The sequence below is a fragment of the Lissotriton vulgaris genome, chromosome 2_1 (genome assembly GCF_964263255.1).
Source record: "Lissotriton vulgaris chromosome 2_1, aLisVul1.2, whole genome shotgun sequence".
In the NCBI taxonomy this organism is placed as follows: domain Eukaryota; kingdom Metazoa; phylum Chordata; class Amphibia; order Caudata; family Salamandridae; genus Lissotriton; species Lissotriton vulgaris.
Window position 1 is genome coordinate 31,139,585 of NC_141687.1, and position 15,789 is coordinate 31,155,373.

At 50.6% G+C, this 15,789-nt stretch overlaps 1 protein-coding gene across 11 annotated transcripts in view; it reads right to left on the bottom strand.

Moving 5' to 3' along the window:
* Window positions 1–15,789, bottom strand: part of ATG9A (autophagy related 9A) — a 302,329-nt gene that overhangs the window by 129,333 nt on the left and 157,207 nt on the right. For all 11 annotated transcript variants that reach the window (XR_015308324.1, XR_015308321.1, XR_015308320.1 and 8 more), the window contains one exon: window positions 1,231–1,410. Coding sequence is in view for 3 of the 11 variants with exons in the window: in XM_086954371.1 (XP_086810497.1) it covers window positions 1,231–1,410 (180 nt within the window). In the remaining 8 variants the exon portion in view is untranslated. The remainder of the gene's footprint in view (window positions 1–1,230; window positions 1,411–15,789) is intronic.

Consider the following 15,789-nt stretch of genomic DNA (forward strand, 5'->3'; position numbering starts at 1 on the left):
GAGTCAACTGATCTGGGTTTAATCCATCATCATTCTTTAGCTCACTCCACCACCCCAGTTGAAAATCAGTCTGACCCTGAGCCTCATGGGAACAATCCAGCCCGAACTGCTAAGTCATGTCTTCCCTGGACCGGAAACAAGCATCCTGGGACCGGTTTCGGGTGGCGGAGTGAGCTAAAGAATGATGATGGATTAAACCCAAATCAGTTGACTGGGGGTGAGTGCTTGCAATGTTCAACACTCCGTCCATCATCCCTTTGGTTATGCAGACTGATAACATGACATGAATGGGCTACACCCCCAAACAGGTTTGAAATGGTTAACTCCTACTAATGGAGACTGAATTGACAAATCATAATAAGAGGGTCTGACAGTCCAACTCTAGCCGTGTGGTGGACTTCTGCTAGGGTCAGTGCAGCCAACTCTCCCTCACATGGTATCACGAGCCACCTTGTGATAACAGGAGGTGTGACTGACTTCTTCCAAGGGATCAGTGTGGCCAACTCCTCTTAATGGGTTCTTATTGGCCAATGCCTGATAACGGGCTATGAATGGAAAACTCCTACTTACAGGGTCTAATTGGCCAACTCTTGATAACAAGATCTCTGTGACTGATTTCTGATAAGGGATTGGTGTCGCCAACTGCAGCAAATGGGGTCTGATTAACCAACTCCTGATAATGGTGTCTGAATGGCCATCTCTTGATAATATGGTCTGACTGACCAACTTCTGACAACAGTGTCTAAATAATACTTCTGACAATGATGTTTATTAGTCAACTCCTGATAACGGGGCCATCTGCCTCAAAAACAGCTGGAAGCCACAAGCTACACATCACCACCAAGTCAGAAGCAGCTGAAAGTACTTTAGTTGGTATATATATTGCTCATCTGATTGTTGCCACTTTCCCTCTCCACTGCGCCCAAGGAGGAGTGAGTGGGTGAGCGGCGCCACCTGCTGTAGATGATGTAACTGCTGCACTAAGGGCCTTATTTAGAGTTTGGCGGACAGGTTACTCCATCACGAAGGCGGTGGACGTCCCACCTGCTGTGCTACAGCTGCATTATAGTCTATGTGCCTTGTAACAAGGTGGACGGATATCCGTCACGTATCCCTTCCGCCAAACCCTACACAAGGTCCTATGTCTCCCTTTATGCCCTTCTTTGCACACGTGATCCTGCAATCAAGAATCCAAATAAGCCCCACTGAGAGGCACTGGGCACTGCTTACCGCGGGGTGTCCATGTTGCCGGACGTCCATCTGTGCAAAGGAGCAGGTGTCCCCCACACCAACAACCTCCACAGTGAAATTACGGAAGAAGTCAATGATCTCTAGAGACTTGGGGCGCAGGCAGAAAATGAGGATGAAGGGGGTAACGATGGGGCTGAGCAACTCCTCCAATATAAACACCTGCGGAAGAAATAAAGACAAGATTACAATTTAGGTATGTGTTTGACCGCTGAAGCTGGCAGAGCACGGCAGAGAGGACGCCATTCATAGTAGTATCAGGCAGAGGAGAGGGCATGCACATTGCTATCAGGGAGCGAGGATGACATTTACAGTAGCGTCAGGGAGAATGCCACGCTCTACTGCTATACTAGCATGGACCAGAACGGTGTGCAACACAAGGGCAATAGAAGGCAATGTGGTGGCTCGTGCTGGTGGGTTAGACCAGGGGCTGCCCTGAGCTGTGAGATGGTGCAAGACAAAGAAGCTGCAGGGAAGAAGGAGCATGCTGACAATTTTAGTTTGTTTTGAAGTTTTATATGGCACACACTTGGCCCAAAGGCATCAGAGCGCTTTACAGTAGCACCAGATTACATAACACAAGGTCAGGTCTTTTTTCAAAAGCACAGGGAGATAAAGTGATTTGCCCATGATCACATGATGTTGAGCCGACGCCGGAACTCAAACCTAGTTCTTAAGTTCCAGGATGAGCAGCTCAGGGCATTAAGCCACATCTCCTCTCATGAGATTGGGATTTGGCTGTGAGCCTGTTTGCATACAACAGCAAGTGAAGGACAGAGGCCTGCAAGGTGCAGCAAGCCCGGGTACCTACTTTCACAATTTGTTGGCATTGCGAGCCCCCCCTTTAACGCAAAAGTTTCTGACCTTCCATGCTAATATTTCAGGTGGATACCTAATAACCCCGGACATACCTCACCTTTAAATTCCGCCCCCAAACATCGAAGAGGTCCAGAACAGCTTTTACCAGTTCAAGCTCCACAATGCATCTGGTTGGGAGCACATGGTCCCAGCCGTTACTCTATCCTCTGACATCATGCCACTCACTGTCCGATAAATGGCACCAACCTGGGCGGTGACCTCAGCTCCTGATCCATATCCACACGCCAGCAAGGAGTGTGGACAGGAACCAAGACAGAAACACCAGCAGAAAACACACCTGCAGACCGGGGGATGTAAATGTAAATGTAAATGTCATGGTAATTATAGAGCGCACTATCACCAGACGGTCACCTTGCGGTGTCGCCTATACGGCTTCCTGGCGCTGATACTCATACCGCTGTGGAACCCCTCATGGCTTTCCCTGTGAAGTGTCTACTCCTGGGCACCCCCAGGGTGAAGCCAGGCATCCTTAGCGCTGTTGGGGCCGGTGTGGAGGCTAAGCAAGCTATTGCCCAGAGTTGCAGCGTGGGGCCGTGATTAGAATAGGCACCGAGGCGAGAATTAACAGGTCCGAGGAAATTGAGCCCAAGACCCAGCCGAGGCGGGAATCGAAACCTGGTCCCTGGCCAGAACTCTGCATCAGGGTCTGCCGCTCTAACCATTGAGCCACACTCCTCCACTTCTTATTACATGCTGCACGAGTCATCAGGAAAGGGGAGAAGAGAGTCATGAATATAAGGGGACTATGTCTGCACCAGAAAGAAAATGCTACTTGCCCAGTATGCATCTGTTCTTGGCATGTAGAGCTGTAGTCATATGCTTTAGCATAGATCGCCATCTGGTGTTGGGTCTGGATGTTTGCACTTTGCTTTGGTTCGAAGAAGTCTTGTAGTCACGAGGTAGGTGATTCCTCCTTTCGATGATAGTGCGCATGGGCATCGACTCCATCCTTAGATTGTTTTGCCATAAAAGGTGATGATGGAGTTAGTAAAGTGATAAAAGAGATGTCCATGTAAATTGTATCTAAGTAAGATGTCACTGCAACAGGTAAAGGTACCCGGGGAGGCGGTGGGTGCATATGACTCTACAGCTCTATATGCCAAGAACAGATGCATACTGGGTAAGGAATATGCTACTAACCAGTATGCATCTGTTCTTGGCATGTAGGGCTGCTGACATTCATATCTGTGCATAGATCGCCGCCTAGTGTTGGGTCTGGATGATTGCACATTGTTGTCCTGGAAGAGTCTTCGAAGTATCACAAGATAGGTGGCTCCTCCCCTGGACTACAGTGCGCATGGGCATCCTCTCCATCTTCAGATTGTTTTTCGCCATTGTGGCAGAGATGGAGTGTAATACTGAAAGTGATGACCATGCCTGAAAATGCTTCTGAGAGCTACAGCTGCGACAGGCACCGGGGAGGAGGGCGGGCGATATGAATGTCAGCAGCCCTACATGCCAAGAACAGATGCATACTGGTAAGTAGCATATTCCGTCCGAGGCATGTGGGATGCTAAATTCATATCTGTGCATGGAATAAATAGCAGTCCCCCTGTTAGCGGTGGGTGCCCGTGCCAGCTGCAGCAGTCTGAAAAAGGGTTTTGAGAACAGCCTGTTCTACAGCAGCTTGCTGCTTGGAGTGTACATCCACGCAGTAGTGTTTGGTAAATGTATGTATGGTGGACCATGTGGCTGCTCTACATATATCCTCTAGGGGAATGTTACCTAGGAAAGCCATGGATGCCCCTAACTTGCGTGTGGAATGCGCTCTTGGGGGACTGTTAATGTGCGTTTAGCTTTTTGATAACAGATCTGTTTGCACTAAACAATCCATCTGGCTATACCTGATTTGGAAATGGCGTTGCCTTTGTGTTGTGAAGAGAAGGCAACAAACAGTTGCTTAGTTTTCCTGAAATCCTTTGTCCTGTCGATGTAATACAGGAGAGCTCTTTTAACATCTAAAGTGTGCAATGCTCGTTCTGCCACTGAATCAGGATTTGGGAAGAAAACGGGTAGCTCTATGGTTTGGTTAATGTGGAACTGTGACACCACCTTAGGCATGAAAGTGGGGTTGGTACGCAGCACTACCCTGTTAGCATGAACCTGCATGAAAGGCAATGTGATTGCCACTAGAAAGGCCAATTTCCATGTTAGAAACTGTATCTCACAAGAGTGAAGAGGTTCAAAGGGTGGTCCCATTAATCTGGTGAGAACCACGTTGAGATTCCAGACAGGAGAAGGAGGGTGTCTGGGAGGAATCACTCTCTTGAGTCCCTCCATAAAAGCTTTAATGGCTGGCACCCTGAAAAGAGAAAGATGCTGTCTGTTTTGAAGATAAGCTGCCATTGCAGCCAAATGTATCCTGATGGAACTGATTGCATCTGTATAGGTGCCCGGACGGGCCCAGGGCCAGCCATTCTACTCGGCGACCTTTGGGTTCGGTCAAATCTGCAACGTACAGGTATTCACACCATGATCTGTGGAGGCTTGCTCCCTCTGTTAACAGTGGACACTGTACACGTGCGGATTTGAATTGCCACATGCCTTCATGCCCTTCCTGTGGTTTTGCCCTTCAACCCCCCCCCCCCCCCCCCCCCCCCCCCAAGATCTGACATTGGTGCTCCTTCCACGAACATACGGGCAGGACTGATCAACGCCAGATCTGCAGTTAGGCATGCCGCCGAGATCTTTGATCTACTGGTGGATGACCAACTGGAGGTGCTGTTCCTTACGGAGACATGGCTGACCAGCACCTCCGCACCTAGCGTAGAACTTGCCATCCCTAGGGGGTTTAAGATCGCCAGAGTGGACCGACCCCTAGGCAGAGGGGGTGGACTAGCGGTTGTGTTCAAGGAAGAGTGGTGCTTCGCTTCTGAGCCGCCGGTTGCGGATATAGGGGGTGAGGTCCTCCACTTCTCCATCACAACTTCCCCCCACTTCACTTTAGGAGGCTCTCTCATATATAGACCTCCGGGTCTGGCTACCCGCTTTCTGGACGCCCTAGAAGAATATCTGGTCCCACAAGCCCTAGGTTTTCCTAGGTTCCTACTGGTTGGGGACCTGAATATTCATATGGATGTCCCAGATCTGTCTGATGCCCACAGGCTAGGTGAAATTTTGGAGCTTGCCCAACTCAAGCAATGGGTGACAGCCCCGACGCATATGGGGGGCCACTTGCTTGACTTGGTATGTTCTAACTTCCCTATTCAATCGGTGGCTGTTGAAAAAACGACCTGGTCCGACCATGATTTGGTCAGATTTAATTGGGAGATTGTGGAGCCTTGTCCCCCACCTCCTGTTCCTCACTCCCAAAAGATCAACCTACCTGCATTTAGACAGGCTCTGAGCAATACTCGCCCCAATTTGAACTTGCTCTTAGGCGATGCGGTTTGTAAATTTAATGAGTGGCTTCAGCAGGCGGCTACCGCCTCTATTAGGCAGACCACGCTGACCAGATCTAGACGTACCCCCTCCCAACCTTGGTTTTCCCCTGAATTGAGGGAACTAAAACTGGGGTGTAAGAAGTTTGAACGAGCGTGGAGACGTGATTATAGCCGTGAGGCTAAATCCGCTCTACGGCTGGCGCAAAAAGAATACCATTTAGCCATCAAGGATGCGAAGGGGAAATATTATGCTGGGCGTATCGCCAAGGCAGATAACAGCAGCAAAGAGAGCTTTGCTATTGTGAAAAGCTTCGTGGCACCCGTCGCTGAGGCTGTCTCCCATCCATCCTCGTTGCAATGGTGTGAGGAACTGTCCTCCTTTTTTATTAATAAAATAAAGAGGATTCAGCAAGACCTTACAGCAGCCCTTCCCACCGACCAGGAAATAGAAGGCCTGTGTCCCTCTCTTTGCCCTAGTTCGGAACAGCAGTTCATGATCTTCGAGCAGATTGTGGAGGACACCATTTCTCCCTTAATTCAGTCCCTGAAATCTGGCTCACCCGCCGATCCGTGCCCTGCCCGGGTGCTCTCGGAGGTGGCGGAATTAGTCTGTACGGAGATCACGCAGATTGTTAACCTTTCTTTGAGGACGGGCGTGGTCCCTACTGCTTGGAAACAGGCTAAGCTTCTACCTCTCCTAAAGAAACCAGGTCTAGACTGGACGGCCCCCGGGAATTATAGACCAATTTCCCTTTTACCGGCACTCACTAAAATCTGTGAGAAGGTGGCATTTCGACAACTAGAGAGATTTGTTGAAGCTTCCAATGCCCTCCACCCGGCCCAATCGGGCTTCAGGGCTGCTTACAGCACCGAGACAGCCCTCTTGGAGATGAGCGAGGCCATTCGGGACTGTTTGGACGGGGGCGGCAGAGCGGTCCTAATTCTTTTGGACCTCTCTGCCACGTTCGATACCGTCCCCCATGAGCTCCTTCTTAGCCGGATGGCGGATATAGGTATTGGAGGGGTGGTGTTAGACTGGCTGTCCTCCTTCTTGTCGGACAGGACCCAGCAGGTCTGGCTGCCTCCCTATGCCTCTGAGCCTGAACCTCTGCTTACAGGTGTCCCACAGGGTTCCACTCTCAGCCCCCTTCTGTTCAATGTCTACATTACACCTTTGATCTATCTAGCTGAACAGTTCGGGGCTAAGATTATTGGGTATGCAGACGATACCCAATTGCTGTTCACCTGGCCTGATGATAACCTGGATACCTCTATAGTCCATTTATGTTTGTCCTCGGTATTTCGCTGGTTGACGAAGGCCCAGTTGAAATGCAACGAGGACAAATCTGAGGTTCTTTTTTATGGCTCCTTTCCCCCCTCGTTTATGAGCACTCTTTGGCCCTCTGACATCCCAGGCCCGAAAGAGATGGGGAGACCCGCCAAAAACCTGGGCATTTGGTTTGACGAGGACTTAAGATTTAAACATCACATTAAAAAACTTACTGGCACCTGTTTTGCGACCCTAAAAATGCTTCGCAAATTCTTTCCCTTGCTTCCTAGAGAAGCAAAGGAGTCTGTTGCGCGAGCACTTATACTGTCCAGGCTGGACTACGCCAATGCATTGTTCAGTGGAATTCCTTCTTACCTGGTCAAACGCCTGCAAATCATCCGGAACGCGACAGTCCGTCTTTTATTTAACATTCCTAGATGGAAGAGCGTTCGTGCGGAGATGCGCACACTTCATTGGCTCCCGGTTGCACAGCGCATCCGGTTTAAGTCACTGGTTCTGGCGTTTCGTGCTATCCATGATCAAGGCCCCCAGTATCTGAGAAAAAGATTCATCAGCTATGTTCCCGCACGGACTCTGAGATCCTCCACTATGTTTCAACTATCCCTCCCCCGTTTCAAGCGTGCCAGACTTGGTGGTCAGTCGATTGCGGTGGTCGTGGCTCGCGCCTGGAATGCTCTTCCTCTTCACTTGCGTTCCACACCCACTGTAGCCGCATTTAAAAAACATCTGAAGACATATTTGTTTAACAGTGCTATTTAAGAGTTCCTTACTTCTGTGAGGGTCTGCTTTCTGCCTCTTTTATTTCCCCCGCGCCAGGATACTCCCCAGTAGCAGAGCGCGCTATAAAATGGTTTATAATAATAATAATAATAATAATAGGTGTAGCAAATAACAGACAATGTTTCGCGTGGACGCATCCAGCGGATTTATGTCCTTATTGGAACAGTAAATGACAAATCGTTTCCATTTGGCCGCATAGCATGCCCTGGTAGTAGGTCTCCTTGCCTCCTTGATGATGTTCATACAATCAGGGGGCAAGTTGAGATAGCCAAACTCTATGACCTCAGGAGCCATATTGCAAGGCTCAACTGTTGCGGATCTGGGTGCTAAATGTCTCCATGGCTCTGAGTGAGGAGACTGGGAGTGAGGCGCAGTCCTTTGTTAGGCACCAATGAAAGTTCTAGGAACGTGGTGTACCACGCCTGCCTTGCCCACGTTGGAGCAACCAGGATGAGCGTCATGGAGTGTTGTCGCAGTTTGCGTGCCACTAGCGGGATGAGCGGTGCTGGAGGAAAAGCGTACGCAAATCTGCCTGACCAGTTCATCCATATCGCATTGCCCTGAGACTGCGGGTGTGAGAACCTGGCGGTGAAGGTTTGGCATTTTGCGTTTTCCCTTGTGGCGAATAGGTCTATCTCTGGATGACCCCACTGCTGGAAATATGGTCGGACCCACTTCCACATGCTCTGGGCTAGATGAGACAATTGTGGAGAGTGTGTGCTTCCCTGCTTCTGGATGTAATACATGGCAGTCATGTTGTCCGTCCGGATCAGCACGACTTTGTTGCACAAATGCAACTTGAATGCCTTTAGTGCCATGAAGATTGCCATCAGCTCCAACAGGTTGATATGCATCTTTTGCTGCTGCGTCGTCCATAACCCCTGCATCGTATGATGGAGGACATGCGATCCCCAGCCCTGGAGAGATGCGTCCGTTGTCAGCACTATTTGTGGGACAGGCTCTTGGAACGGTCGTCCCCTGCAAAGGTTTTGTGTGTTCCACCAATGCAGAGAGTTGTATGCATGACCGGTCACCAACACTAGGTCTTTTAGATGTCCATGAGCCTGGTTCCACTGTCGTGCTAAGCACTCTTGAAGGGGACGCATGTGTAGCCTCGCGTGCGGGACTATGAAGATGCAGGAGGCCATCATACCTATCAGCTGCATAAATACCTGCGCTGGGAGTGAGTGCTGGGGCCTGAACTTCTGAATCAGCAATTGCATGCTGTTGACTCTGGCAGCGTTGGGCTGCGCTGTCCCTGTTAGAGTGTTTATTGTCGCACCTAGGTACTGTTGCACATGTGTGGGTTGAAGGTGTGATTTTGGGTAGTTTAGTGAAAATCCTAGACTGTGTAGAAGGTGAATTGTGTTGGACATGTGGCTGGCACACTGCTGGGCTGACTTCGCTCGGACAAGCCAGTCGTCCAGATAAGGATAGACATGGATGTGTTGTCTTCGAAGGTGCGCAGCCACTGTCGCCGAGCACTTGGTGAACACCCTGGGGGCAGTAGTGACCCCAAAAGGCAGGACCTTGAACTGGTAATGCTGGTTGTTGACGGTGAACCTGAGATATTTCCTGTGGCCTGGGTGAATGGGAATGTGGAAATATGCATCCTTCAGGTCTAGGGTTGCTAGGAAGTCCCCCTGACTGAGCAATAGCAGAACTTGTAAAGTCAGCATGTGAAAATGTTCTGACAAGATGTAATGGTTCAGGATTCTGAGGTCTAGAATGGGCCGGAGAGACCCGTCCTTCTTTGGGATTAAGAAGTAATGTAATGTAATGATGATATGATGATACTTGTAAAGCGCACTGTTACCCCATCTCGGGGTGTCCTGGCGCTGAAGACCGCTGGGGAACCCGTCCTGGCTTTCCCTGTGAGATGGTCCCTTCTGGGAATCTCCAAGGTGAAACCAGGCATCCCCAGTGTCTGTGGGGGGCCGTTGTACAACGAATATGCTACTTACCAGTATGCATCTGTTCTTGGCATGTAGGGCTGCTGACATTCATTTCTGTGCATAGATCGCCGCCTAGTGTTGGGTCCGGGTGATTGCACATTGTTGTCCTGGAAGAGTCTTCGAAGTATCACGAGATAGGTGGCTCCTCCCCTGGACTACAGTGCGCATGGGCATCGACTCCATCCCCAGATTGTTTTTAGCCATTGTGGCCAAGATGGAGTGAAACTCAGTGAAAGATGACCATGCTATGAGTATACATGTGAATACTGCAGCTGCTACAGGCGCCGGGGAGGAGGGTGGGCGATATGAATGTCAGCACCCCCACATGCCAAGAACAGATGCATACTGGTAAGTAGCATATTCGGTTCGAGGCATGTGGGCTGCTGAATTCATATCTGTGCATAGAATACATAGCAGTCCCTCCATTAGCGGCGGCCGCCCATGCCAGCTGCAGCAGTTTGGAAAAGTGTTTTGAGAACAGCCTGCCCTACAGCTGCCTGCTGTTTGGAGTGCACATCAACACAGTAATGCTTAGTAAATGTGTGTGTGGTAGACCATGTGGCTGCTCTACATATGTCCTTTAAGGGAATGTTGCCAAGGAAAGCCATAGAGGCCCCCAACTTTCTGGTGGAGTGGGCTCTTGGTGGAATGGTAAGAGTGCGTTTTGCTTTAGCATAGCAGATCTGGATACATTTAACGATCCACCTAGCAATACCAGCCTTGGAAATAGGGTTACCTTTGTGGTGTGGTGCAAAGGCGACAAAGAGTTGCTTAGTCTTTCTAAAATCCTTAGTCCTATCAATGTAATACATTACGGCCCGTTTAACGTCAAGGGTGTGGAGCATCCGCTCCGCCAGTGACTCAGGATTTTGAAAGAAAACAGGTAATTCGATTGTTTGGTTGATGTGGAACTGAGACACAACCTTGGGCAGAAACTTAGGGTTAGTGCGGAGCACCACCCTGTTGGAATGAATTTGGATAAATGGCTCTTGGATTGTGAGGGCTTGCAATTCACTAACCCTCCGTAGCGATGTAATTGCTATGAGGAAAGCCACTTTCCACGTCAAGAACTGAATTTCGCAGGAATCCAGTGGCTCAAAAGGTGGACCCATCAGCCTGGTAAGGACCACATTGAGGTTCCATTCAGGAGCTGGTGGAGTCCTTGGTGGAATGACTCGTTTGAGGCCTTCCAAAAAAGCCTTGATGGCAGGCACCCTGAAGAGGGAGAGGTGCTGCCTATTTTGGAGATAAGCGGCCATTGCAGACAGATGAATGCGAATGGAAGCATAGGCCAGGTTACACTTGTATAGATGAAAAAGGTAACAGATGATGTTCTGAATAGAAGCATCCAGCGGGTTAATGTTGTGGTCCGCACAATAAATGACAAACCGCTTTCATTTAGCCGCATAGCAGGCTCTAGTAGTGGGCTTCCTTGCCTCCCGAATGATGTCCATACAGTCGGGGGGTAGGTGCAGGTAGCCAAACTCTAGGACTTCAGGAGCCAGATCGCCAGGTTGAGATGTTGCGGATCTGGGTGCTGAATGTCGCCATGGCTCTGCGTCAGAAGGCTGGGTGTGAGATGCAGCCTGTGATGCGGTACCACGGATAGTTCTAGAAACGTGGTGTACCATGATTGGCGAGCCCACGTTGGAGCAACCAGGATGAGAGTCATCGAGTGCTGCCTGAGCTTGCATGCCACCAGCGGAATCAGAGGTGCTGGGGGAAAAGCGTACGCAAATCTGCCTGACCAGTTCATCCATATCGCATTGCCCTGCGACTGTGGGTGTGGGAACCTGGCGGCGAAGCTTCGGCATTTTGCGTTCTCCTCCGTGGTGAACAGGTCTATCTCTGGATGACCCCACCTTTGGAAGTACGGCTGGAGTACTGATGGATGTATCTCCCACTCGTGCAACTGGTGGCTGTGCCTGCTGAGCAGGTCCGCCATCTGATTGTCGTTGCCCGGGAGATGCTCTGCCATGAGGAAGATGTTCCTCTGAATGGCCCACTTCCACATGCTCTGAGCCAGATGAGACAGCTGCGGAGAGTGTGTTCCTCCCTGCTTTTGAATGTAGTACATTGCCGTCATGTTGTCCGTCCGGATCAACACGACCTTGTTGCACAGATGTACTTTGAATGCCTTTAAGGCCATGAAGATCGCCATCAGTTCCAGAACATTGATGTGCATCTTCCCTTGCTGTTGCGTCTATAGTCCCTGCACCGTGTATTGGAGTACATGCGCTCCCCATCGCTGGAGAGAAGCGTCCGTTGTTAGGATAATCTGTGGCACAGGCTCCTGGAACGGTCGGCCCTTGCAAAGGTTTCGTGGATTCCACCAATGCAGAGAGTTGTATGCCCGACCGCTCACCAACACTAGGTCTTTCAACTGGTTGTGAGCCTGAGTCCACTGAGGTGCCAAGCACTCCTGAAGCGGACGCATATGTAGTCTCGCGTGCGGAACTATGGAGATGCAGGAGGCCATCATGCCTATCAACTGCATGAACACTCTGGCTGGAAGCGAGTGTTGAGGTCTGAATTTTTGGATCAGCGATTGAATGCTGCTGACTCTCACTGAACTTGGCTGTGCTGTGGCCGCCAGAGTGTTGATTGTCGCACCCAGATACTGCCGTATGTGGGCGGGCTGGAGATGGGATTTTGGGTAATTCAGTGAGAATCCCAGATCGTGCAGGAGGTGAATGGTGTGGGACACGTGGTCGGCGCACTGCTGGGCCGACTTCGCCTGAATGAGCCAGTCGTCCAGATAGGGGTAGACGTGGATGTTTTGACGTCTGAGATGCGCCGCCACCGTCGCCAAGCACTTCGTGAACACCCATGGTGCCGTGGTGACCCCAAAAGGCAAAACCCTGAATTGGTAGTGCTGGATTTGGATGGTGAACCTGAGGTATTTTCTGTGTGAAGGATGTAGTGAATGTGAAAGTACACATCCTTTAGGTCCAAAGTTGCGAGAAAGTCCCCCTGTTGGAGCAGCGGGAGCACTTGCTGCAGTGTTAGCATGTGGAAGTGCTCTGACAGGATGTAGAAGTTGAGGGGCCTGAGATCCAGGATGGGCCTGAGGGACCCGTCCTTCTTTGGAATCAGGAAGTACAGGGAGTAAACTCCTGTGCCTCTTTCCTGTATGGGCACAAGCTCTATTGCCCCTTTTTGCAGCATGACGTTGACTTCCTGCTGCAATAAGTGCAAGTGCTCGTCCGACATAGGACGGTGCCTTGGGGGTATGTTGGGAGGAGTGGATGTTAACTCCAGACAATAACCAAACTGGATAAGCTTTCTGACCCACCTGTCCGTGGTGATGGACTTCCACACGGGCAGAAACTGCTGGAGTCTCCCCCCGACCGGTGTTGTGTGGTCGAGGGGCAATGCGTCACTGTTTGTTGGCGGTAGACAACCTGGAGCTGTTGTTGCCACGTCCTCTGCCTTTGGCGCTGTTGCCGCGGTATCCACCTTGACTCTTGTTGGCATAAGTAGTCTGGGTGTTGCCTTTGTAGAACTGCGCAGATTGCGAAAGTAGACCCCTTGAGGTGCCCCTGGTATTGGAGCGACGAAAGGACCCACTCCGAAACTGCTGGGACTGTAAGGCACCCATGGATTTTGCAGTGTCGGTGTCCTTCTTCATTTTCTCAAGGGTGGTATCAACCTCAGGGCCAAACAGGTGATCGGGGTTGACCGTTTGGTTCAAGATGGTGGTTTGAATGTCCGGCTTGAACCCAGATATTCTTAGCCAGGCATGTCTACGAAGCATGACGCTAGTGTTAATGGCGCGTGCGGCGGTGTCAGCCGCGTCCAGAGAGCACTTTATGGAAGCGTTGGAGATCAGCTTGCCCACCTGTATTAGCATCTCAGCCCCTTCCTTATATTCATCGGGGAGGTGTTGCAAAAGGGTCTCTAGGGTATCGTAGTGTGCCCTGTCATAGCGCGCCAGGAGCGCCTGCGTGTTGGAGATGCGCCATATGTTGGCTGCCTGCGCTGCTACCCTCTTCCCTGAAGCTTCAAAGACCTTCGATTCTTTGTCTGGGGGAGGAGCATCACCCGTAGTCTGCGAGTTGGCCCTCTTCCGGGCATTGGAGACAACCAGGGAGTCCAGAGGCAACTGACCCCTAATATAAGTTGGATCTGTGGGCGCAGCCTTATACTTCTTGTCAATCCTCGGATTGATGACACTCGCTCTGGTGGGTTCTTTGAAGACCTCAGCAGCGTGCTTCAAAACACCCTTCAGCATTGGCAGAGTTTTTACAGTCTTTTCAGAGACAGAAAAGGTGTCAAAGAGGAAGTCTACGTCCACAGGGTCAGCATGCAGCTGGACGTTGTGATTGGCTGCTGCCCGCTCGATGAGGGCATTGAAAGCCGCAGAGTCTTCAGTGGGGGAAGTCTTAGCGGAGAAGAGCTGAGGGTCTTGTCCAGAATGTGGGTCCCCAGGCTCACCACCAGCAGACCAGGGCGCTGTCACATCCTCTGGATCTGTGTAGTTTGGATAGCTATATTCATCTTCGTCATCGCCCTCACCAGCGTCTACATCCGAGTGAGTGGGCGGGACTTCGTGAGCCTGTGGTGAAATGGGCTCCAACAAGGCTGGAGTACCAGCAGAGTTCATCTTCCGCTTTAGTGGGATCTTGTACGACTCCAATTGGGGCTCCGGGGTGATTTTCCTCTTCAGGAGAGAAAGCCTGGAAAGGAAACAAGCTTCCGGGGACCGGTTTCTGGCATTACAGACGTCTTCGGCCCGGCTTGCTTGAATCCTAATGGTGCAGTGAGCCGGGCCGAAGACGGCTGTAATGCCAGAAACCAGTCCCCGGAAGCTTGTTTCCTTTCCAGTAAAAGAATTGGCTTGGTAGTTTGGTCTGCCCTGTTCCCATGATGCACTGGGCCAGGGACAGACTAATTTGCATGTAGCCAGGTTCTGAGCTGGGATGGTGCAGTGAGCTAAAAAACGGTGATGATCAAGCCCTGATCTGTTGACTGGGTACGAGTGTTCTGCTTAATTCAGATACTCTGTCCATCACCACCCCCCTTTTCTGAATCGTTTTGTCCACCATAAGCGTGGAAGGGTATGCTCAGACATGAGTCCCTTGCTCACTGCACCATCAGGATTCAAGCAAGCCGGGCCAAAGACGGCTGTAATGCCAGAAACCGGTCCCCGGAAGCTTGTTTCCTTTCCAGTAAAAGAATTGGCTTGGTAGTTTGGTCTGCCCTGTTTCCATGATGCACTGGGCCAGGGACAGACTAATTTGCATGTAGCCAGGTTCTGAGCTGGGATGGTGCAGTGAGCTAAAAAACGGTGATGGATCAAGCCCTGATCTGTTGACTGGGTATGAGTGTTCTGCTTGATTAAGATACTCTGTCCATCACCACCCCCTTTTCTGAATCGTTTTGTCCACCATAAGCGTGGAAGGGTATGCTCAGACATGAGTCCCTTGCTCACTGCACCATCAGGATTTTAGCAAGCCGGGCCGAAGACGGCTGTAATGCCAGAAACCGGTCCCCGGAAGCTTGTTTCCTTTCCAGTAAAAGAATTGGCTTGGTAGTTTGGTCTGCCCTGTTCCCATGATGCACTGGGCCAGGGACAGACTAATTTGCATGTAGCCAGGTTCTGAGCTGGGATGGTGCAATGAGCTAAAAAACGGTGATGGATCAAGCCCTGATCTGTTGACTGGGTATGAGTGTTCTGCTTAATTAAGATACTCTGTCCATCACCACCCCCTTTTCTGAATCGTTTTGTCCACCATAAGCGTGGAAGGGTATGCTCAGACATGAGTCCCTTGCTCACTGCACCATCAGGATTCTAGCAAGCCGGGCCGAAGACGGCTGTAATGCCAGAAACCGGTCCCCGGAAGCTTGTTTCCTTTCCAGTAAAAGAAATGGCTTGGTAGTTTGGTCTGCCCTGTTCCCATGATGCACTGGGCCAGGGACAGACTAATTTGCATGTAGCCAGGTTCTGAGCTGGGATGGTGCAATGAGCTAAAAAACGGTGATGGATCAAGCCCTGATCTGTTGACTGGGTACGAGCGTTCTGCTTAATTCAGATACTCTGTCCATCACCACCCCCTTTTCTGAATCGTTTTGTCCACCATAAGCGTGGAAGGGTATGCTCAGACTTGAGTCCCTTGCTCACTGCACCATCAGGATTCCAGCAAGCCGGGCAGAAGACGGCTGTAATGCCAGAAACCGGTCCCCGGAAGCTTGTTTCCTTTCTAGTAAAAAAATTGCTTGGTAGTTTGGTCTGCCCTGTTCCCATGATGCA